Source organism: Hylobates moloch, unplaced genomic scaffold, assembly GCF_009828535.3.
Source record: "Hylobates moloch isolate HMO894 unplaced genomic scaffold, HMol_V3 SCAFFOLD_2, whole genome shotgun sequence".
Lineage (NCBI taxonomy): Eukaryota > Metazoa > Chordata > Mammalia > Primates > Hylobatidae > Hylobates > Hylobates moloch.
In genome coordinates this window covers 155,593,444-155,618,605 of record NW_026652277.1, presented here as the reverse complement: position 1 = coordinate 155,618,605, position 25,162 = coordinate 155,593,444, and the positions used below count along the sequence as shown (strand labels likewise).

General features: G+C 43.0%; 1 protein-coding gene and 1 long non-coding RNA gene across 5 annotated transcripts in view; one reads left to right on the top strand and one right to left on the bottom strand.

The window, feature by feature from the left end:
• Positions 1 to 9,113: 9,113 nt before the first annotated feature.
• On the bottom strand, positions 9,114 to 25,002 carry TNFAIP3 (TNF alpha induced protein 3). 4 transcript variants are annotated; one of them, XM_032160124.2, is made up of 9 exons: positions 24,743 to 25,002; positions 20,761 to 21,070; positions 17,382 to 17,572; positions 16,583 to 16,730; positions 16,256 to 16,426; positions 15,161 to 15,341; positions 13,066 to 13,985; positions 12,181 to 12,362; positions 9,114 to 11,379 (listed from the first exon to the last, which is right to left on the bottom strand). In XM_032160124.2, exons 2-9 carry the CDS (start codon positions 21,053 to 21,055, stop codon positions 11,095 to 11,097), a joined length of 2,373 nt encoding a protein of 790 aa, XP_032016015.1. In that variant the 5' UTR covers positions 21,056 to 21,070; positions 24,743 to 25,002; the 3' UTR covers positions 9,114 to 11,094. The 4 variants fall into 4 exon arrangements, with proteins under 4 accessions (XP_032016015.1, XP_032016022.1, XP_032016005.1 ...); XM_032160131.2 differs by having other exon boundaries at positions 24,767 to 25,002; XM_032160114.2 differs by having other exon boundaries at positions 9,175 to 11,379; positions 24,852 to 24,988.
• LOC116472904 (uncharacterized) overlaps positions 24,022 to 25,162 on the top strand; it is a 43,561-nt gene continuing 42,420 nt past the window's right edge. The window contains exon 1 of the long non-coding RNA XR_004249201.2: positions 24,022 to 24,643. This is a non-coding gene — a long non-coding RNA (uncharacterized LOC116472904). The remainder of the gene's footprint in view (positions 24,644 to 25,162) is intronic.

Genomic DNA, 25,162 nt, shown 5'->3' with positions numbered 1-25,162 from the left:
GATGGCAGAGAAAATGGAGACAAGAGGAGGTTCACTCTGAGACTTTGATTCCTCTGGGCCAGCATTCATATGGCTCATCCAGGATGGAATGCAGTAGGAAACACACAGCACCATCTGTGAATGATTCTTGCCTCACTGAACCAGAATCTAGTAAGAAGTACAAAAGAATGAGTTAAATGACACCACAAGAAAGCAACCAGCCAATCCAGAATGTGGGATACTCTATCTAACAGATGACCTCATTGCTCTAACAAATTGAATGGCATGAAAAATTAAAAAAGAATATTCCAGAAAAAAAAAGAGCCTTGGCTGGGTGTGTGGCTCATGCCTGTAATCCCAGCACTTTGGGAGGTTGAGGCAGGCAGAGTACCTGAGGTCAGAAGTTCGAGACCAGCCTGGCCAACATGGTGAAACCCCATCTCTACTAAAAATACAAAAATTAGCCAGGCGTGCGGGCACATGCTTATAGTCCCAGCTACTTGGGAGGTTGAGGCACGAGAATTGCTTGAACCCAGGTGGCGGAGACCTCAGAGAGCCAAGATTATGCTACTGCACTCCAGCCTGGGTGATGGAGCAAGACTCTGTCTTGGTGGCTGGCAAGAAGTCGAATAGGAACAGCTCCGGTCTGCAGCTCCCAGCGAGATCAGCGCAGAAGGTGGGTGATTTCTGCATTTCCAACTGAGGTAACCAGCTCATCTCACTGGGACTGGTTAGACAGTGGGTGCAGCCCATAGATGGTGGGCCAAAGCAGGGTGGGGCATCACCTCACCCAGGAAGTGCAAGGGGTTGGGGAACTCCTTCCCCTAGCCAAGTGAAGTCATGAAGGACTGTGCTGTGAGGAAGGGTGCATTCTGGCCCAGATACTACACTTTCCATGGTCTTTGCGACCCACAGACCAGGAGATTCCCTTGAGTGCCTATACCACCAGGGCCCTGGGCACAAAACTGGGCAGCCATTTAGGCAGACACTGAGCTAGCTGCAGGAGTTTTTGTTTGTTTGTTTTTTATACCCCAGTGGTGCCTGGAATGCCAGTGAGACAGAACCATTCGCTCCCCTGGAAAGGGGGATGAAGCCAAGGAGCCAAGTGGTCTAGCTCAGCGGATCCCAACACCATGGAGCCCAGTAAGCTAAGATCCACTGGCTTGAAATTCTCACTGCCAGCCCAGCAGTCTGAAGTCAACCTAGGATGCTCGAGCTTGGTGGCAGGGAGGGGTGTCTGCCATTACTGAGGCTTGAGTAGGCAGTTTTCCCCTCACAGTGTAAACAAAGCTGCCAGGAAGTTCAAAGTGGGTGGCACCCACCACAGCTCAGCAAAGCTGCTATAGCCAGACTGCCTCTCCAGATTCCTCCTCTCTGGGCAAGACATCTCTGAAAGAAAGGCAGCAACCCCAGTCAGGGGCTTATAGATAAAACTCCCATTTCCCTGGGACAGAACACCTGGGGGAAAGGGCAGCTATGGGCACAGCTTCAGCATACTTAAACGTTCCTGCCTGCAGGCTCTGAAGAGAGCAGCAGATCTCCCAGCACAGCACTTGAACTCTGCTAAGGGACAGACTGGCTCCTCAAGTGGGTCCCTGATCCCCATGCCTCCTCCTGGAAGACACCTCCCAGCAGGGGTCAACAGACACCCCATACAGGAGAACTCTGGCTGGCATCTGGTGGGTGACCCTCTGGGACGAAGCTTCCAGGGGAAGGAACAGGCAGCAATCTTTGCTGTTCTGCAGCCTTTGCTGCTGATACCCATAAAGCAAACAGGGTTGGGAGTGGACCTCCAGCAAACTCCAGCAGACCTGCAGCAGAGAGGCCTGTTAGAAGGAAAACTAACAAACCGAAAGGAATAGCATCAACATCAACAAAAAGGACATCCACACAAAAACCCCATCCAAAAGTCACCAACATCAAAGAGGAAAGGTAGATAAATTCAAGAAGATGAGGAAAAACCAGCACGAAAAGGCTGAAAATTCCAAAAACCAGAACACCTCTTCTCCTCCAAAGGATCACAACTCCTTGTCAGCAAGAGAACGAAACTGGATGGAGAATGAGTTTGACGAATTAACATAAGTAGGCTTCAGAAGGTGGGTAATAAACTCCTCCAAGCTAAAGGAGCATGTTCTAACCCGATGCAAGAAAGCTAAGAACCTTGAAACAAGGTTAGAGGAATTGCTAACTAGAATAACCAATTTAGAGAAGAACATAAATGATCTGATGGAGCTGAAGAACACAGCATGAGAACTTTGTGACGCATACACAAGTATCAATAGCTGAATCGATCAAGCAGAAGAAATGATATCAGAGATTGAAGATTAACTTAATGAAATAAAGCACGAAGACAAGATTAGAGAAAAAAGAATGAAAAGGAATGAACAAATCCTCCAAGAAATATGGGACTATGTGAATAGACCAAACCAATGTTTGATTGGTGTACCTAAAAGTGACGGGGAGAATGGAATCAAGTTGGAAAACACTCTTCAGGATATTATCCAGGAGAATTTCCCTAACCTAGCAAGACAAGCCAACATTCAAATTTAGGAAATTCAGAGAACACCACGAAGATACTCCTCAAGAAAAGCAACCCCAAGACACATAATCGTCAGATTCACCAAGGTTGAAATGAAGGAAAAAATGTTAAGGGAAGCCAGAGAGAAAGGTCAGGTTGCCCACAAAAGGAAGCCCATCAGACTAACAGTGGATCTCTCTGAAGAAACCCTACAAGCCTGAAGAGAGTAGGGGCCAATATTCCACATTCTTAAAGAAAAAAATTTTCAACCCTGAATTTCATATCCAGCCAAACTAAGCTTCTTAAGCAAAGGAGAAATAAAATCCTTTACAGACAGGCAAATGCTAAGAGATTTTGTCACCACCAAGCCTGCCTTACAAGAGCTCCTGAAGGAAGCACTAAATATGGAAAGGAAAAACCAGGACCAGCCACTGCAAAAACATACCAAATTGTGAAGACCATCGACACTATGAAGAAACTGCATCAACTAAAGAGCAACATAACCAGCTGGCATCATAATGACAGGATCAAATTCACAGATAACAATATTAACCTTAAATGTAAACGGGCTAAATGTTCCAATTAAAGGACACAAACTGGCAAATTGGATAGAGTCAAGACCCATCGGTGTGCTGTATTCAGGAGACCCATCTCATGTGCAAAGGCACACATAGGCTCAAAATAAAGGGATAGAGGAAGATTTACCAAGCAAATGGAAAAAAAAAAAAAAAAAAGCAAGGGTTGCAATCCTAGTCTCTGATAAAACAGACTTTACACAAACAAAGATCATAAAAGACAAAGAAGGGCATTACATAATAGTAAAGGGATTAATGCAACAAGAGCTTACTACCCTAAATATATATGTACCCAATACAGGAGCACCCAGATTCATAAAGCAAGTTCTTAGAGACCCACAAAGAGACTTAGACTCCTACACAATAATAGTGGGAGACTTTAACACCCCAACTGTCAATATTAGACAGAACAATGAGACAGAAAATTAACAAGTATATTCAAAACTTGAACTCAGCTCTGGAACAAGCGGACCTAACAGACTCTACAGAACTCTCCACCCCAAATCAACAGACTATACATTCTTCTCAGCACTACATCACAGTTATTCTGAAATTGACCACATAATTGGAAGTAAAACACTCCTCAGCAAATGCAAAAGAACAGAAATCATAGCAAACAGTCTCTCAGACAACAGTGCAATCAAATTAGAACTCAGGATTAAGAAACTCACTCAAAACTGCACAACTACATGGAAACAGAACAACCTGCTCCTGAATGACTACTGGGTAAATAACAAAATTAAGGTAGAAATAAATGTTATTTGAAATCAGTGAGAACAAAGACACAATGTATGAGAATCTCTGGGACACAGCTAAAGCAGCGTTTAGAGGGAAATTTATAGGACTAAATGCTCACAGGAGAAAGTAGGAAAGATCTAAAATCGACACCCTAACATCACAATTAAAAGAACTAGAGAAGCAAGAGCAAACAAATTCAAAAGCTAGCAGAAGGCAAGAAATAACTAAGATTAGAGCAGAACTGAAGGAGATAGAGACATGAAAAACCCTTCAAAGAAATCAATAAATCCAGGCGCTGATTTTTAAAAATATTAACAAAATAGATAGACTGCTAGCCAGACTGTTAAAGAAAAAAAGATAGAAGAATCAAATAGACACAATAAAACACGATAAAGGGGATATCACCACTGGTTCCACAGAAATACAAACTACCATCAGAGAATACTATAAACACCTCTATGCAAATAAACTAGGAAATCTAGAAGAAATGGATAAATTCTTGGACACATACACTCACCCAAGACTAAACCAGGAAGACGTGGAATCCCTGAATAGACCAATAATGAGTTCTGAAATTGAGGGAGTAATTAATAGCCTACCAACCAAAAAAAGCCCAGGACCAGGAGGATTCACAGCCGAATTCTACCAGAGGTACAAAGAGGAGCTGGAACCATTCCTTCTGAAACTATTCCAATCAATAGAAAAAGAGAGACTCCTCCCTAACTTATTTTAAGGCCAGCATCATCCTGATACCAAAAGCTGGCAGAGACATAACCAAAAAAGAAAATTTCAGGCTAATATCCCTGATGAACATCAATGCAAAAGCCCTCAATAAAATACTGGCAAACTGAATCCAGCAGCACATCAAAAAGCTTCTCCACCACGATCAGGTTGGCTTCATCCCTGGGATGCAAGGCTGCTTCAACATATGCAAATCAATAAATGTAATCCATCACATAAACAGAACCAATGACAAAAACCACATGATTCTCTCCACAGATGCAGAAAAGGCCTTCAATAAAATTCAACACCGCTTTGTGCTAAAAACTCTCAATAAACTAGGTATTGATGGAACATATCTCAAAATAATGAGAGCTATTTATAACAAATCCACAGCTAATATCATACTGAATGGGCAAAAGCTGGAAGCATTTCCTCTGAAAACGAGCATAAGACAAGGATGCCCTCTCTCATCACTCCTATTCACCATAGTGTTGAAAGTTCTGGCCAGGGCAATCAAACAAAAGAAAGAAATAAAGGGTATTCAAATAGGAAGAGAAGAAGTCAAATTGCCTGTTTGCAGATGGCACGATTGTATATGTAGAATACCCCATCATCTCAGCCCAAAATCTCCTTAAGCTGATAAGCAACTTCAGCAAAGTCTCATGATACAAAATCAATGTGCAAAAATCACAAGCATTCCTAACACCAGTAATAGATAAACAGAGAACCAAATCATAAGTGAACTCCTATTCACAATTGCTACAAAGAGAATAAAATACCTAGGAATACAACTTACAAGGGATGTGAAGGACCTCTTCAAAGAGAACTACAAACACTGCTCAAGGAAATCAGAGAGGACACAAACAAATGGAAAAACATTTCATGTTCATGGATAGGAAGAATCAATATTGTGAAAATAGACATACTGCCCAAAGTAATTTATAGATTCAATGCTGTCCCTATTAAGCTACCATTGACTTACTTCACAGAATTAGAAAAATTCTGAGCTTCTGCACAGCAAAAGAAACTATCTTCAGAGTGAACAGGTAACCTACAGACTGGGAGAAAACTTTTTCAACCTACTCATCTGACAATGGGCTAATATCCAGAATCTACAAAGAACTTAAACAAATTTACAAGAAAAAAAAAACCCATCAAAAAGTGGGTGAAGGATATGAACAGACATTTCTCAAAAGAAGACATTTATGCAGGCATCAAACATATGAGAAAAAGTTCATCATCACTGGTCACTAGAGAAATGCAAATCAAAACCACAATGAGATACCAACTCATGCCAGTTACAATGGCGATCATTAAAAAGTCAGGAAATGCCGGGCATGGTAGTTCTACTTTAAATTTCATATGGAACCAAAAAAGAACCTGTAGAGCCAAGACAATCCTAAGCAAAAAGAGCAAAGCTGGAGGCATCATGCTACCTGACTTCAAACTATACTACAAGGCTACAGTAACCAAAACAGCATGGCACTGTTACCAAAACAGATATATGGACCAATGGAACAGAATAGAGGCCTCAGAAATAACGCCACACATCTACAACCATCTGATCTTTGACAAACCTGACAAAAACAAGCAATGGGGAAACGATTCCCTATTTAATAAATGGTGCTGGGAAAACCGGCTAGCCATATGCAGAAAACTGAAACTGAACCCCTTCCTTACACCTTATACAAAAATTAACTCAAGATGGATTAAAGACTTAACTGTAAGACCTAAAACCATAAAAACCCTAGAAGAAAACCTAGGCAATACCATTGAGGACATAGGCATGGGCAAGGACTTCATGACTAAAACACCAAAAGCAATGGCAACAAAAGCCAAAATTGACAAACGGAATCTAATTAAACTAAAGAGCTTCTGCACAGCAAAAGAAACTATCATCAGAGTGAACAGGTAACCTACAGAATGGGAGAATATTTTTGCAATCTACTCATCTGACAATGGGCTAATAACCAGAATCTACAAAGAACTTAAACAAATTTACAAGAAAAAAAAAATCAAAAAGTGGGTGAAAGATATGAACAGACATTTCTCAAAAGAAGACATTTATGTGGCCAACAAACATATGAGAAAAAGCTCATCATCACTGGTCACTAGAGAAATGCAAATCAAAACCACAATGAGATACCATCTCATGCCAGTTACAATGGCCATCATTAAAAAGTCAGGAAACGCCGGGCATGGTGGTTCATGCCTGTAATCCCAGCACTTTGGGAGGCCTAGGCAGGTGGATCATAAGGTCAGGAGTTTGAGACCAGCCTGGCTAATATGGTGAAACCCCGTTTCTACTAAAAATACAAAAATTAGCCAGGCATGGTGGCTGGTGCCTGTAGTGCCAGCTACTCAGGAGGTTGAAGCAGGAGAATCGCTTGGACCCCGGGGGATGGAGGTTTCAATGAGCTGAGATCACACCACTGCACTCCAGCCTGGGTGACAGAGTGAGACTCCGTCTAAAAAAAAAAAAAAATCTGGAAACAACACAAGCTGGAGAGGATGTGGAGAAATAGGAACGCTTTTACACTGTTGGTGGGAGTGTAAATTAGTTCAGTCATTGTGGAAGACAGTATGGCAATTCCTCAAGGATCTAGAACCAGAAATACGACTTGACCCAGTAATCCCATTACTGGGTATATACTCAAAGGATTATAAATCATTCTACTATAAAGACACAGGCACATGTATGATGTATGTTTATTGCAGCACTATTCACAATAGCAAAGGCTTGGAACCAACCTAGATACCCATCAGTGATAGACTGGATAAAGAAAATGTGACACATATACCCATGGAATACTATGTAGCCATAAAAAAGGATGAGTTCATGTCCTTTGCAAAGACATGGATGAAGCTGGGAACCATCATTCTCAGCAAACTAACACAGGAACAGAAAACCAAGCACTGCATGTTCTCACTTATAAGTGGGAGTTGAACAATGAGAACACATGGACACAGGGAAGGGAACATCACACACTGGGGCCTGTCACGGGGTAGGGGGCTAGGAGAGGGATAGCATTAGGAGAAATACCTAATGTAGATGAAGGGTTGATGGGCGCAGCAAACCACTATGGCACGTGTATACCTATGTAACAAACCTGCACGTTCTACACATGTATCCCAGAACTTAAAGTATAATAAAAAAAAATTTAAAAAAGATTCTGTCTCAAAAATAAATAAATAAATAAATAAATAAATAAATAAACAGAGCCTTATAACTCACTGCAGCCTTAAGCAGTTCTCCCACCTCAGCCTCCTGAGTAGCTGGAACTACAGGTGCCTGTTCACTCTTATTGCTATATAATAATCCATTGTATGAATATACCACAATGCATTTCTCTTTTCTCTGGTTAATGAACATTCGGATCATTTGCAGTTTGGAGCTGTTATGAATACTGCTGAGATGAATATTTTAGTACCATTTTTTGGTGAACATATGCATGCATCTGTTTTATGGGTGTAGAGCTAGGAGTAGAGTGTATACCATTGAACGTATACCTAGGATTGGAATTTTTGGATCATAAGGTAGGTATATGTCCTAATAAATATTGCCAAACATTAAAAAAAAAGAAAAGAGCCTTAATAAATGAAAGCAATAAGGCTTTGTCTTGTATGGTGGATAAACAGAAATTAGAATACATACTTGAAATTTGGATATTAAAGAATAAAATAATTTAGCTTGTTCTGATAATGGTGGTTATGTTAAAAGGACATATTCCATTCAATTAGAGATGCACACTGAAATATTTACGGGTATGAAGACACAATATCTGGGATTTGCTTTCAAGTAGTCCAGGAAAAATAAAAAAGAGGATGTGATAGATGAAACAAATTGGGCAGAATGTTGGTAATTATTGAAACTGGAGGATGGCTATAGAGTGGCTCTTTATAGTACTTGTCACTTTTTAATTGAAGTTTTCTACCTTAAAAGTTAGAAAGTTAAAAAAAGATTATAAATATATTTTTAAAAGTGTGATTCTAAAATCTGACTGATCATCTGAATAACCTGAGGAGCTTAAAAAAGTAGATTCTGGGAGCTGCACAGTCCTGCTGAATCATTCGTCTGTGAGTCCATTTGTACTGCATAGGAGGTGGGGATGAAGGCTTGCACACGGAGGGATGTGTTATTTTTTTAATTTCCTAGTTCTGGCAGCCAGCACAGCCACGCTGCCTCCTCTGCTTTGTGTGACCCAGGAGATCTTACATCAGTCTTCCTTCCTTCCTGCCTACTTCTCTCTTTCCTGTCTTTCCCTCCTCCTCTCTGTTTTCTCCTTCTTCACTTTATGAAAGTTTAGGGCAGGAAACTTAAAAGGGCCCCAGGGTCCTAGCATCCCTTTCCTCTTCCCATCAGAGGAAAAGTGTCCTCGTTGTCAAGTGGGGGCTTGTGCTTGAGGACTGGGCCTGGACCTCATACAGGTATTATTTATGAAAAGCTGCCTTGCCACCATGGATGAGAGATGTGTGCATTGCTCAGGTGCACCTCAAAATAAAGCTGCTTACGAAGCATAGTCTTAACATCCGAGCCTTTCTTTTTCTTTCAGCATTGATCAATTGAAAACATCACAATCTGTTCTTAAATAATTTATTTTTTAATGTTGACTCTTGTGAAAAGTTACATTTATTTAGAAAAACTTGAAGAAATCCAACAAAGAATAGGTGGCTTTCTATTAGGGACAATTAAATGTGCAAATTTCAAATACTTTTTATAATAAGTATAAATAATTCCACTTTTTTCACATTAAGAATGGAAATAATTATAAACACAAAATATTAAGATATCAACTTTAAGAGAATTAGATGAAAACACTGAAGTTTATTTGATATCTTTGGAAAGAAATTATAAAGATTTGTCTGGGAAAAACTTAGGGAGCTCTAAGGGGAAAGTGTGCCTAATAATATGAGTAAAGGCTGTGTAGAGTTATGGATCACAAATATTTTCAGGCCATAAGCACAGACCCCCAAAATGGCAGCCTTTATCTCTGGGGAAAATGCATTTCCCCTCCTTTTTTTTTTTTTCTAGAGCAAATATGACAGCAACCACAAAGCACACAGAGAAACTGTAAGCCAGCAACAGAAAAAGATTTCCTCATACTCATGGTTACTGGCTTTTGCTGTCCCAATACCAGGGTACCATGGGATGCAGGGGACTTCCCAGCCCCCCAGGACACAGTGTTAACACAGAAAATAAAACCATCACAGAAGTCCACATCTTTCCCTGTGACCATCCCCAGTCTCATCCCTGCTCCTTCCCTATCTCATCTCCAAGGAGGTAGGACATGCAGAGTCATTAACAGAACACAAAGTATGGTTTTTTATTACATAGTTGGAGTTTCATAAGGAGAAGCATGAAACTTTGATGAATATATATACCTTGGATGCAATTCCTTCTTTCCTGGGGAGGCAAGCAAAGTGTATCAAAGAGGCCAATTTATCCCCTGTGGTCAGGAACTTGCCCACAACCTGACTCAAAGCAAGTATGTTCTCTCAAGAGGACACTGTGGCATTTTCCCCAGAGCTGAAGAAATATCTTCACTTAAATAATCTTGAAGTTTGTAATAAAATAAATAAAGTGAATTACACAAACAGGACTAGAGCTCCCTTTAAAAAGGCAGCTGGTTGAGTTTATGCAAGCAGTGTATATACAAGCTCATGCCCCAACAACAACCAGAAAACAGGTTATTATTATTTAGCCTTCCTATTATACTTCTAGGGCAGCATTTCAATATAATTTAAAAAAAACCCTCATATGTAATGTAAGGGTATATTACATATGTACACACTTTTACTCCTCAGTTCAAGCTAACTTCTTTAGAAGTTAAGAGTAATAACCCAAAGAGTTACATGTCTTCCCACTAAAATATTCTAATTTTTTAAAAGGTGCATATTGTAAAGAGCAGCTTGTTTTTCTGTCAACGTGAACATGTTCAGTCTCAGCAGCCTCAGAATCACAGTCCATGGATGGTTCTGCATTTCTGCCGGGTCCTCAGGAAAGGAACCGGGCAGGTAGGGAAAAACCATGAACTACAAACACTCTCTGAATACGTCCATTTTCCCTGAGCTTCCTTGAGCTTCTTGCAGAGGGCCTCGCTGCCATGAGGATCTGGCTTCACATCTCTGAGAGATGCTGGGGGAGGGGAGGTGGAATGGCTCTGGCTTCTCCAACCCGCCCGACTGTGTCTTTTCCCTTCTCAGCCAAGACGATGAAGCAGTCCTGATACGCAGGGTGCAGGGGCCTCGGCCAGTCCCCGCACACCTTCCAAGTCCAAAGAAGTTCCTGGCCTCCTGCTTGGTAGGAGAGGAGGAACCTTAGGCTGAAACTGACATCATCCTTTGCCAGTTACAAGCTTTGCTTTCTAAGGCCACCTGGGAACACTCCCTGGTTACCAAACCTGAGCATCGTGGGCACCACGAAGAGCTTATCTTTCCTCTCCTGCTCAGACACCCTTAAGCCCACTGTTGCAGTGGCAGCTGAGGGTTCAGAGGATAGCACCATGATGACGGACAGCTCGAGGCCCCACTTCTTGCAGGAGGTGACCCGCCTGTTTCGGGTTAGCCATACATCTGCTTGAACTGAAAGCACTCGTTGCAGTAGCCGTTGCACTTGGCATTGCCAAAATGATCACAGGCGGGGGCCCGGCAGCGTTGCTTGGGGGGGTCTTCGGGAGCAGGCTCACCCCGGTGGGCCCCGGGGCCCATCCTCTGGTTGGGATGCTGGCACTCCATGCAGAGCTCTTCGCTGCGGCAGGCCAGGATGTTCTTGCAGGAGGCCCGGGCGCACTTGGGCCTTGAGGTGCTTTGAGTGGTTCGAGGCACATCTCTGCGCTGGCTCGATCTCTGAGTGGAAAGAACAGGCAGATCATTAAAAAGTCAGGAAACTATTGCTGACATTTCTTAGGGAGAGCACAATGAAATCTCACTGGATAGTGTGGAGTCGACAAAGAGCTTTACCTGCCTGAGCAAGGGAACAGGGGAGCACTGCAGTCTATGAGCCAGAGCTCTCGAAGGATGTTTCTTTCCAACCTCAAGGAAAGCTGACTTGGCCCCCAGGGAGGCTGAGGAAAACCGCCAAGCCTAAGTTGGCCTGCAAACTTTCCCTGGCTTTCTTCTGTTGGGACCAAAAACCACTGTTCTTAGATAGCTTCCCTACCATTCTGTGAACAACAGGCGACACACCTATCGGTCAAACAACAGGCGACACACCTATCTGTCAAAGCTGGCTTTTCTGATGTGCGGAGGGAGGCCCCTGGGAAGCTCTGTCTGTTCGCTCCTTACGATAAAGGATTATTTAAGAAGGGCTGCTTTTTAGATGTCTGTGCTTCTCTTACAAATCAAAGAAGCCTCTGATCACCATCTGGCTTTTTGGAGGCTTGAAGAAGTTTTATGCAATGGCTGTGTTTCTTTGTTTTTAAAATAAATTTGAAAGTATACTTGGAGCATGAAAATCGGAGGTAGCATTTCGGACCTGGGGAGCCACTGTGTCATGGACATTCCCCTTCAGGTTCTGAATTAATCCTTTATCATGAGGAGACAGAACCTGGCAGAGAGGAAAGCCTGCTTGTCATTGTCGGAAGAAAATGCTCCAGCAAAAAGCAGCGGACACACGGGAGGGAGGGAAAGCTCCTCAAAATGTCTCACCAGTTGTTCTTCTGTCCTTTTGGCCTCATGGAATCTCTGATTCTGAGCTTCAATGAAACACTTCTGGCAGTATCCTTCAAACATGGTGCTTCCAAGGGTGCCGCATTCCCTCCCCAGGCACGGAATGGTGTTCTGGAACCTGGAGGCTGTGGGACTGACTTTCCCTGAGGCAGCGGCAAAATCTACACGAGAATGGATGCTAGTTAGTACCACATAGGGGTCACCCCACAGATACAGAGATGCTGACATTAGAGAAATAAATGGGTTCCAAATACAGATTAGGCCAGCCTTAAATGTATAGAAATATATATATGTATATATTTAAGTATATAAACTCAGCAAAAGAAATAACATCCCTATTATGGAAACATCTTTGGCTTTACCAATCTCTCATTTTGAACTTGAAGCACTGATTGGTCACAGGAACAGGCAAAGAGCAGGCATTACCTGGTCACCCTTCTCCAAACCACATCTGTTTCCTTACAGTGTCAATAGAGACTTCCGTCTTTTCAGTTACTACTCTTCAGATTTTAAGATTGTTCTATTATATCTAAGTTGCAAAGTAAGTCTAGTTTAAACTTAGACTCTCTTAGATATGCCAGACCTGAATGGTCTAGTAAAAGCAAATCCCATGAGCTCGGTCTACAGGGCACACTGGTTTTTGGAACGTGATATTAAGAGCTGCCGTAATCACGCAGTGCCTTCTGCCTCCATGGGCGGCTGGCAGGGCCGCCGTGACTGTCCCCTGCACAAGCCGGTAGAAAAGCACGGTAGGTCCTGACCATTCTGCCTGACTGCCCACACACGCTTTTTTTCTTAAAGGTCAGGAACAAAACACCTTCTGGACAGTAGCTGCTGTGTTAGGAAGTCAACCATTTCACTCACGTTTGTTTTCTCTGTACTCGATGAAACACAGTGTGCAAAAGCCCTTGTTTTCTGGAGTCCCAAAATACACGCAGCCGGCTTTTCTGCACTTGCTGGTCCCCGTCCTGTCCCCCGGAGTCCGTGCAGCTTGAGACAGGCAGCCAGCGGGGGCGTCGTTTCCAGCTCTGTGGCAAGAATGCGGGGAGGGGCTCCGCACGAGCTGCGAGGGATCTGACTTGGAACGCTGGTGACAGGAGGGAGGGAGGCTGGTGCTGAGGCTGGAGGAGGCCTCTGCTGTAGTCCTTTTGAAACAGGTACTGCAGATCCCATTAAATGTCCTGGTGACATCCTGGAGGCAGGCTTGGCACTTCCCGGGATCCAAGTGCCTTGTGTGGTCTGGGGCGTGGCTGGCGTGAAGTTGCCGGGCGTTGTGGCAACGTTCACAAAATCCGTTGTGCTGCACATTCAGTGTGAAGGGGCAGCCAGGGCTCCTGCACTTCATGGCAGTGGTCTCACTGAACAGAAAAGGGCTGGGTGCTGTGGGTGGGGCCGAATGAGGCCCCCCAGCGGGCTCCTCGGGGTTCCACGCCAAGGGCTCATAGGCTTCTCCCCGAGAGGCCCCGAGCGCCATGCCAGGGAGCCCCTCAAGGCCTGGCTTGGAGTTCAGCTTTGGGAGTTTGTTTTGATTCTTTTGCCGCCTCTCTGAGCACTCATGGCATAAAGGCTGGGTGTTCACGGACATGAAGAAGGGGCAGTTGGGCGTTTCACATTTTACATCCATGAGAGAAAGCTGGGGCAGGGAAGCTTCCATGGGATTCTGGGCATGCCCCTCTCTCCTCCCCTGCTCGCTGTTTTCCTGCCATTTCTTGTACTCATGCTGAACAAGTTCAAAGTAATCATCTACCAGATTGATTTCTTTTGGTAAGTTAGCTTCATCCAACCTGAAGACCAAAAGGAAAAAATATGTATGAGACTACACAAAATCACACACAAGATTTTACATCATTAGCCCATAGAACAAAGTTTTAGAATGTGGATTATAGCAAGAATTATAGAACCATTTACTGAAATGCAGGCCTGTGATGAAGGGCTCACACTTTTCATGCAACATGATCCGACACATTTCCCAACATGTTCGAGTCAAGAATGATGTCAGTTAGTTTGCTAAGACTTCCTTATTTTTAAAATCACAGTTTCATTTAATCAATCTTGGTCCAGCCAAAAATTACAGATAGTTCTAAAACAAGGGCTAAAAAAAATCAGTTGACTTTCCAATTTCTCAGAGATCAAATTCTGAGTAAAATATTACTCAGGCCATTCGTTTGGGACTAGTCTACTTTATAGTACAAACTACTTTGGAACCTCAGGTTGGGTATTTTGCTGTTACTAACTTTAAACTTGTGTCTGGTCTCCACCAGCATTAGCAGCCATGAGTAACTAAGACGCAGACACACTCAAAGGCACTTGTCTATTTACTGTTGACTCTGTAATTTGCTAATCTCCACATTGAGAGACAGATTCTCTTATGGCCTCCTTGTCATCTCTTGTGCATTTCAAGTGCTCAGAAACAGGCATCTCTTTAACATAAAGCCAATGTTTAAAGACCGGATACCTGCACAAAGGGTATTCTGGGGCTTTCCTCCCATCTCCGTGTGGCAGAATCATGAGCTGCAACATAAACAATTCTACAGCCCCATCTATGTCTGATGTGCCTGTTCTTACCAAGAAGCCAAGAGAGAAAGGCTTTCGTTTCCAAGTGTTTTCACTAGTCTTTTAAAAACGTACCAGAGTAATTAAAATACAAAAACAAGAAACAACAACTATCCTTGATGTAAATGCACTTTGAAAACCCATAATTCTGCAATTCTGACTTTTGGGATCCAGATATCCAGGAAAATCATTATGGATAAATGACTTGTTTTGATTTGAAACCCAAGTTAGTACTGCCTTACATAATCCTCTCTAACCATGCACAAGACTCTGAATTTGTTTCCCATTGGCAGAAACTGGCCGCAAATCACTCTACTGTTGAGCTTCAGGGTGGCAGCAACTCAGGTGGCTGAGGTTGAAGACAGTTACAGATGACACAGGAGAGAGCTGAACATAAACTGCTTACTTTGCAGCATTGATGAGATGAGTTGTGCCATGGTCCCAGCCTTGGACGGGGATTTCTATCACCATTAAGTACTCTTTTAAGAGCTTCTCCTTCATCTCATTTTCAGGATCTGTCAAAAAGTGAACTTTTAAGTCTTCAAATCTTCCTCGGTCTCTGTTAACAAGTGGAACAGCTCGGATTTCTGAGGAAAAAAAATAACACATAAGTAAAACAGTATTCTACTAAACAAGTCCATAGGTAAGTAGATCTCATTTTGAAAATGTATAAAAGATATAATTTACAGAATAGGAAAGTATTCTCAGCCACAGTTAAACCCAAATGGGAAAACAAAATGTGCTACAATCTAATATAAAAATGCACTGTTTCCAGGAAACTCACATAATATTAACCAGCCTGGAGGTGGTGGATCTTATTGGTTAAAGTCCCAGGCTCTAGAATCAGACTGACCTGAGTTTGAATCCTGGCTTTGTCACTATCAAGCTGTGTGGCATTAGGCAGGTTAGTTGACCTTTCTGAGGTTTAACTGTCTAATCTGTAAAATAAGGCTACCAAGGCCTACATCTCACAAGAATGCTAAAAGGATAAAAATGCAATAAAATAACATATCCAAAGCACAGTGCTTATTCCACATGAAGCTATTAAAATAACAGCTAACAGGCCAGGCATGGTGGTTCATGCCTGTAACTTTGAGAGGCCAAAGCAGGAGACTGCTTGAGCCCAGGGGGTTGAGGCTGCAATGAGCCATGATTGTGCCACTGCACTCCAGCCTGGACAACAGGGGGAAACCCTGTCTCAAAAAGAAATAAAAAAGCTAACCTGACAGGTATTTACTTGCTCCATACCAGGCACTGTATTAAGGGCACTGTGCGCCTTAATTTACCATGTATGAAAGTACTTTCCAAGTCATATTCAAAAAGATATGAGGGTATTATGATTACTGCTACTGCATTACTCTTACTAACCAAGCAAGTCACAGAACAATATATTTAAATAAAAATAATATACTTAAATAAGACTGTTTCAAGAAGAAGCAAAAAAGAAAGCCCTGATGTTTCAGTGTCTAGTTATAAATGTGAATTAATACAGTTTTCTCACCAGGCCCACTGTCCTTCAGGGTCACCAAGGGTACAAAATGATGGCTGTCATAGCCGAGAACAATGGGGTATCTGTAGCATTCCTGGGCAGGCCAGTGGAGAGGCAAGTAAATTCCACCCACTTTCAAAGGGGCGAAATTGGAACCTGATTCCAAACTTCTTAGCATTTTGTCTGTTCAAAGAAAGAGAAAAATGAGGCCCTTAGGTGACTTTCATCAAATTCCATTGAACTCTGTTACCTGAACTTTGGCAGTGTGGTTTTCTCCAAGAGCCAAGGCATAAGGCTGAAAGAATTTAAGTACAGATCCGTGATCTGCAGGCATCTCACCTGAAATGACAATGATTGGCCTTCTCAGGATGTTGCAAAGGACAAATATGTGTATTTCTTCCAGTGAGTTGTACTGAAGTCCACTCCGGGCCATGGGTGTGTCTGTGGAAGCCATTTTGATAAGGTTGTCCCATTCATCATTCCAGTTCTAAGGGGAGGGGGGTGAAAAAAAAGCTTGAATGTACCCTGTTCCTCCTGTATTAAAAAGTCATTCTGACATCACTCTACAATTATTCATTTATATAACTCAGCTTATTTTTCCTCTTTCATGAAACCATGATTCAAATGATCACCCTTTTTTCCCCATTTCGGTTTTCTTCCTTTACTTTTTTCCACTACAAGGCAAACTCAAAAGTTGGGGAGGACGGGGACAGCACCTGCTTTCAAAAAAAATCCCTGATGAGGTATCATATTGCAGCCCCTTATCCAAATGTTCACAAAAATTCCAAACTTGTGACTGAGGATGGTGAGGCACGTGTCTTAATCTTACTGGCTGGCTCAGCAAAGCTAAGGGCAATCAAACCAAAAAACAACAAAACCCCAGTGGAAAAGGCCATGATCAAAAGACTCGCTGCTACACGAACAGATCTACAGCTGGGAATCTGCTAACCAAAAGCAGGGCAAAAGCCTTGGGTGAGTCCCACTGGAGGTTTCTGGTGTTTTCCATTGAGTATGCTTCGCTTAGCCAAATTCATGTGACCTAGTCCATCAGATGCTACCAGAGGGCAGGGACTCGCCCAGGGGTACCCTGTGCCCACCATGGCGCTCTGTTAGTAGATAATCAGGGGGAAAAACATACCCGAGTATCATAGCAAAGCCCCGTTTCAACAAATTCCTGAGATTTGAGAGACTCCAGTTGCCAGCGGAATTTAAAGTTGCGTGTGTCTGTTTCCTTGAGCGTGCTGAACAGCGCCTTCCTCAGTACCAAGTCTGTGTCCTGAACGCCCCACATGTACTGAGAAGTGGCGTGCATGAGGCAATTGCCATCACCTGAGGACAGAAAGGAAGAGAAGAGAAGGATAGTCAAGTTATCTGCATGTAAGGCCCAGCAAAGGTTTTCAGAATAAACCAGTCCTACTGCTATTCTAGGGGACTGAATGGTTTAATTTGGTTTAATTTCCTAGTCAAGGGCAAACTGATACTTCACAAGATGATGACAGCTTTAAGGAAAAAAGAGTTCTTTCCATTCTTCTTTTTAATGAATGACACCAACTGCAAAGGAGCCAGGGGACCTTGGTTCTAGCTTAACTCTGCTCCTAACTAGTTTAGGTGACCTGGGGGAAATTCCTTAAGTTCTCCGGGCATTTTTCCTCTTTGTGAAATGAGGGCAGTGAGTGATGGTCTCTAAAGCCCTATCTCTTCCTACCATCCCTTGATTTGCTGGTGAAGACACTGGCATTGCTGCTCTCTAGTTCTAAGGAAGAGCACACAGGGCAACATGCACAAACCAGGAAGCAGGCATGGCTTGCTAGACAGGGATGGTCTGGCTGTGACTCAATGGCAAATGACTTGACCATTCCACTTTAGCCTTTGGCCTCTGGGAGTTTCCTCTCCTGGTGTGTAAAGTCGTGTTGACAACACTGAATTACCTATGGCCTGCTAGTCCGGCTCTCTAAAATGCCTTATGCAAACCTGCTTGTTAGTAACTGTGAAGTACAAAAGTTAAAAAGCACCTGGGTGTCTAAATTTGAAAATAATTCAGTGTTTAGGGCTGACATTTTGAGAAGAAAAAAAAAAAACAAAAAAACAGGTTTAATTGTATGCCATTAATTTGTGACCTTTCCAGTTTAAAACTCACAATTCAATGGGCTGCATTTTTTTTCAACCCCCAAACAATAAATATTTTGGGGGAATGTTTAAAACAAAAAAAGTTAACTCCTTAATCTCCTTTGGCAAGTGCAAAATAATTTTTATAAAGAAAAGTTAAATTTTTTCTTACATTAGTCTATAAGTAGGGCAATAAAGCTATTTGAAATTTTATCAAATTGTAATTATAGTCAAACTGTAAAGAAACCAAAAACCTCAATATTGAAATTTCCCCTTTGCAAAATCTAGAGCAAAGATAAGGCTTTTTTTCTTCTTGTGCTTACTTTCAGTTCTTTATTGAGATGCACCAGTATAAAATTCCCTAAGTAACATCTGGAATTCCCCAGTGCTAAGTTATTTGACTAGCAATTGAGCAACAGCTATTGTACTTTTTGTTCTGGTGTGTAGACATTTAAACTGTGAAGTGCACCCTGGACTTTCCAAGTGGGTGTGGTCAGGGTGAGCTGGAATAGGGCTACTCATTATACAAGTGAAATCGCTCCAGCCAATAGACGCTGGAATTTTTCACATGAAGTTTCAATTTTATGCCACCTACTCCCTTCCTCATTCACCACAGTCTCATATCCTCAAATGCAAACTTGTGAATCACCCCCTCCCCAAACAGATATTGCCTTTGAAGAACCCTCCTATCAGGGGAAGGATTAATTTTTTTTTTAAAGGTGCTAATCAAAATCAAAGAAAAAGTCATTTGTTTTCCTCCCTCCCTAAATTTCTTTTCTTCCTTTTTTAGAATCTTAAGGAGTTTTCTTGAAAGTGAAGAAACAAAAGGATTCTGAGTCTAAAAATGATTTCCCAGAAAATGTTACAAAAATGCACCTGCTTTTGTAGTTTTATTTGTAGTGTGTCTCCTTGTTGATTTAAATGACATGTTTGCAAAATAAGTGTTTCCTATTTATATTCCTTTTTTTTTTCTAGTGGAAATAGAGCATTTCCTTTCTTAAGGAAATAAAGCAAAAAGTCAGTTAATTCTCTTAATAAGGTTTTCCCCTTTCTACCACATTTTTAATTCAGCAGAATCTTTGTTTCCAACTCCCCCAAAGTTGACTCCATCTCTTTTTGGTAACAAATGGGAGAGGATTAAAACCACAAATTGTCAGGCACATAAACCCCGTGATGATGACTTCACATAATTACCTACCTCTATGTATCACTTAATTTAATGCCAAGAACAATGCAGACAGTAGCTATCCCCAGTTTTCTTTCTATCTACGTTTCTAAGAATCAGTGTTTCATAAATCTAGGCAAGATGTTGGGGTAATGTACAAGAGCCCCCAGAATCACAATTTAAAAACCCATGTCCACCAATCACTCTAAGTTACCCAAGTCAAAAAAAGCCAAAGTTAATGTGCCAATGAAGTTAATTAAGTTAGTGTTCTTATCGTAATCATTGTCAACAAGGATTTTCTGCCCTTGGACATATTATTTCCATTAGGATGGTTTGGGACTGTCACAGATATAAGGACCTGAGATTCCTGCTCTTATGTAGACTATGAGCATTTAATTGATCTTGTACAGTCTACTTGCTTATTGTCATAATTATGCACATCCATAGAGTAGAATTTTGTGCCTGCATGAAACAGTATGCTTTGACATTCCTGTTGATGCACAAATTCTTACCCAAGGGAAATGATTAAAACACAAAACAGTAAAGCTTGGAATAGGAAATAGCGACTAGTGGTAAAGGCCATTGGCAGAACAGCACAGACAGGAAGGAATTCAGTGACTAAGAACCCCTAAAAATAATGAAGGTGAAGTCTAAAATTCATGCAAAAAATCTCAGCTATCTGTCTATTTCACTTTGCAGGGCATAGGCAATAGAACCTAGGTCAGAGAGGAGGAGGAGACAAAAGAAGTTCTTCATGTCTTCAACAGCCATTCACTGGTTAACCCATAAAATGCTACCAATTCAAGAAGTGTAAGAACATCAAAAGCATTTTCTAATGACAGTGGGAAACAAATGTACTACCAGTTTTCACACCATGCTTTCCTTTTGAACTTAAAGGCTTTTAACATTTCCATTACGGGCCAGAGAAGGCTATTTTACAGATGATTAAACATTTGCAAGAATTAAAAACAAATCACCTAATCGGGGTATGGTGTTTACAAATGCATCCTCCAAGCCTCAATGTGCTCTGCAATATACACAATCAGAAAATATTCTTAATAAATAGATTCACAAAACAAGTCTGCTATTATCACATGCCCCAAATAGAGATTCTATACTAAGGTCTCAATACTAAATCTCAAGACTGATTTGAGTTTGGGCTTGTGCTATTAAAGTTTCATGAATGGGGACCCAGCAGGCCTGAGCTATCACCCAGGCAAAAGAAACACAACAGAACAAGTCTTACCGTTGGTTTTCAGCGCCACAAGCTTCCTGACTTCTCGACACCAGTTGAGTTTCTTCTGGCTTTCCAGGGTAGCCTGGATGTTTCTGTCGATGAGGGCTTTGTGGATGATCTCCCGAAACTGAGGACAAAACTGGCAAGTTCTGAACATTTCCAGTGTGTATCGGTGCATGGTTTTAAAATGATGAATGATCCCATTAGTAGGTTTAAAAATGTCTTGTGGAGTTCTCTCCCGTATCTTCACAGCTTTCCGCATATTGCTCAAATACAAAGCCTGAGGAAGGACTTGTTCAGCCATTGTGCTCTCCAACACCTGAAAAGGAAAGGAAAAAAAAAGTCATTCCATTAGCCTGACTTTAATACGACTCCTCTATAGCTGCCTGCAGGAAACCCCAGTGTTTGATCTTGTCATTACCCTGATCTGTAGGCAAAAGATCTTAGCACCTCTACTCCCGGGATACTGGCTGGCCCCAGAGATTAACTCACACTGGACTGTTTTAAGTTACATCACTTTAAAAGATTAGCCTAAACAAGAGAAGGAAGGCAGAGAGTGGGTACTGAGGAGGAGGGGAATAACCCGTGTTTTCAGTAATGTTTGTCAGGGAGCCAACCCTGTCTGTCAGCAACAGGTACTGCTCCTCAAAACCATCTTAAGCTCCCGTTTCATTCTGAGGCCACCCTGAACAGCACTGGATTTGGGGAGTACCGGATGCCAGTTAAGGGCTCAAAGTAGCCCTGACAAGTCTGTAGCTCCTCCCCTCAGACCACCACCAAGCAATCCTGCTCTTGGGCAAACTCTTGAGTTATCACTCCCTCCCTATGCTGGAAGGACAGTAAAATACTTGATGAAAAATCTTGCAATTTTATGCTGTCACTTAGGCTGCTGGTTGGTGTTTCCTCTTTAGCCCCAAAGAGAAGTATTTATAAAGTGTTTATTCATAAAGTTTATTCTGATGTTTATAAAGAGTTAAAACCAAATGTTTTCTAATCAGTAAAAAGGTCCATTTCCAGCAAAATGCTTTGCAATTTTAAGAGCAGTCAGCATTCCTTCAGAATCTCCCCACCGGACTTCATATCAGAATAAGAAACAGACTAACAATAGGCTAGGCATGGTGGCTCATGCCTTTAATCCTGGCACTTTGGAAAGTTGAGGTAGGAGGATCACTTGAGCTCAGGAGTTTGAGACTAGCCTGGGCAACATGGTGAGACCTAGGTCTCTACGAAAACAAAAACTGAAAAACCACAAAATAATAATAGAACAATAAATTCTATACTTCTAAGAACAGATATTGGAGCTCAATCATTTTAACTCAACTGCCAATGAAATTTTATCATCACCCTCCAGGTACCAACACAGAGGCAAGTCTGCCTGGCTTTTCACCCTGAAATCTTTAAGCATAATCAACTAGTAGAAGGAATGAAAGTCTAGAAGCAGACAAGGAAAGAAGTTTCCACCAGGAGGCCACTCTGGCAGATGAAGGAGGAAAGGCGGCAAAGACCAGCATCTACAACCCATGCCAACAGTGCAGGATGATGCAAATTAACATGATGTGGGATCTCTCCAGTGTGGAACACTGTAAAAAGCCAGCTCTGATTCACTAGCCTTTAGTAGGGTGTCTGGCCACACTTCCTAATTTCCAAGAAGATGAAGACGTTTTCAGAGCACAAAGACATTCCTTAGGAAATTTCACAGTGATTGTTAATTCCATTCCTGCAACATCTTATTTGCCAGGGCAACTCTCGAGTTAATAAAAATGTTAAACCTATGGAAGAGGGAGGAGAAGAAACCTAGATTTTAGGGTAGCTACTTCTGTGTGGGTCTAGACTCTCTTAACACCATTGATAAGGTGGTCTAAATTCTTGTGGCCCACTCAAAGGAGAGGGGTTGGACTAGATGACCCATGGTTTCTCCTGAGGAGTTTTCTGGTGATAGTTTTAGATTGGGATTCTTAATCTGATTGCTGGGAAAGGCATGGGGGGGGGGGGGGGGGCGTCATTCTCTGGATCACATGGTGCTCTCTTTTGATGTCAGACGTCCTCTACAGGCGGAATTGGGCAAAATCATAGCAGGATAAAAATAACACATATACCTTTCCTTTGTGGCACAGCAAAAGTCTCTTTCACAATATCATCTATCCATCCGTCTGTCTGTCCGTCCATCCATCCATCCATCCATCCATCCATCCATCCATCCACCCATCCACCCAACAAGCATTACCTGACCACCTACTGAAGGCCAATCACCATGCTTGATGATAGGACTAAAAGTCAAAGATGACCTTATTCCCTTCCCTGAAATTACACTACCACCTTAGTCTGCAGCTAAGGCAATGGAGTTACAGGTACTGCTCAAATCCCACAGCCATTCAGGGGCAACGTTTTGTCTAGGAGCCACGTCTTTCAATACCTGCCCCTTGCAATCCCACAACACCAAACCTGTGGCTACAGTGCCTGCCACGATCAGATGGAAAGAGATGGGCAGTAGGAAGATTTTAAACAAACGAGGTGTTATCTCTTTTTGCTTGTCTGACTCTTTTATTTTTCTCTTCTGAATCTACAGATTTTTCACCAAAGATCTAAAATAGTGAGAGCTGTAAACCATAGGCAAGACATGCAAATGTCAATATTGGATACACCAGTGTGATCTCATTGGTAGGGTTAGCCTTGCACAGCCTGTAAAACTGCCTCCTTAGAAATCAAAACCCACTATCCAAATTTCCAGTTCTTGGACCTCTCTACACTTAAGATTAAAGAACAAATGTTTCAGATACATTATAAAGTGGCAAACAATGCAATATTACCCTTAACTTTTTTTTTTTTTTTAACATTTGTTACCTCACTGTCTTATTTAAAGGTAATTTCTCAACTTTTGTCACTAGGATTCCACAGAACTTCTCCATTACTCAAACTCTTCTCCCCCTTGTTTTATTTTTCCACTCTGGGCAGACATTTTTGTCTGCACTGTGGAAATTGATGAATTATTTATCAACAAATACCTCATCCAAATTTGCGGATATGTCTCTCCAAAAAATCAAAAATAGTACAAAGAATTGAAAAAAAAATCAAAGCAGCACCTTAAACAATGAGGATGAGGTATTCATTGGCTGCTCAATAATCTGGTACATTAAGGTTGCGGGTCCAGAATCCCCTTTAATTAACAATGGTTCTGCCAAAATGCTGCCCTGAGACACTTGACCAGACTGGCTTTCCAAGGCAAGAAGATCTGAGGCGAGGAGAACTGAAAACAAAGCGGGCTCAAAAAGAGTTAAGCTCCTTCCTTACTTAATGCCACTGCTTTCCTGAGAGGCCAGGTGGCAGGATGTGGGACGACTCTGGCTGACAAAGACAGTCTAACCGTGGGGTAGGGGCTGGAGCAGGGGCCAGCGACCCACGTCTACATGCATACTTCTCTTACACTGCTGCTACTGGAAAAGCTGGACCCCGCGCCAGGATCCCAGCCCCCTGCAAGGACCCCTGAGCGTCTGGGAGGCTGTCTCTGGGACTGAAGCTCCCCACCTCCGCCGGGCTGGCGGCCACTGCGGTACCCTACGCCCAGTCGGGCTGGTCCTGCACAATTTGGGAAAAAGCCGCAGCGCTTCTGCAAGGTCTACGTGGCCATGAGCATGCAACGCTTGGCTCCAAAAAAGACACGAAAGGAGCAAAGCGCCAACGACCAACCGATCGGAGGGCCCGAGGGGCGCCTCTTCACCAGTCAGCTGCAGCTTAAGTTCCGTGCATTATCTGAAAGGAACAGCTGGCTGGAGGTATCCAGGGCTGTCACTCCAACCTCTGCAGCGGTGACCTCAACTCCCAGCACTTCAAAACCCAGACAGAAACAAACGTCCAACAAACTCCCAGTCCAGGAGCGCTGCAAAACCAACGCCAGGTAGACGGTGCCAGCCCGGGGGTCGCTGCCCAACATGCACCCGCAGCCCTTGGCTGCTGTGAGCCCGAGGCAGACGGCACGGGGAGGCGCGGCGGTTACCTCTCCGGGAGGCGCGGCGGTTACCTCTCCGGGCCCCGCGATCCTTTCGCAAAGTCCCAAGTCCCGGTCAAGGCAGGAGCGCGCCGCAGGCAGGGGTCGGGGCCAGGACCTGGCGGAGGCGACGCTCCATGGACGCCCGGGGTCGGACTCGCTCGCTGGCAGGGTCGGCCGGGGGTGTGATCTCTCTTGGCGGCCGCTCTCACCGCTCCGCCCCCGCGGGCTCCAAGCTCGCTTGGCCCGCCACGAAGACTGCAGACTGCGCAGTCTGCTTTCCCCCGTTTCAGTTGTATGCGGGTTGGAGGCCCGGGGATTTCCACGGGACTTTCCAAAGTCACGTGACTCTCTGGGTCGGGCTGCGAATTGCATCCAGCCGGCCGCCAGAGGGCGCAGGGGGCGAGGGGCGCGCGCGGCCTCCGCCCT

Bases quoted from the DNA above. Each gene is read 5' to 3' on its own strand.
- TNFAIP3 (XM_032160114.2), bottom strand. From the start codon at position 24,872: ATGGAGCGTCGCCTCCGCCAG. The intron at 15,342-16,255 runs GTGAGAAAACTG...TTTTTTCCTCAG, and splicing joins CCTGAAGGACAGTGGGCCTG to AAATCCGAGCTGTTCCACTT. The intron at 11,380-12,180 runs GTGAGACATTTT...CTTTCCACTCAG, and splicing joins AAAGGACAGAAGAACAACTG to AGATCGAGCCAGCGCAGAGA.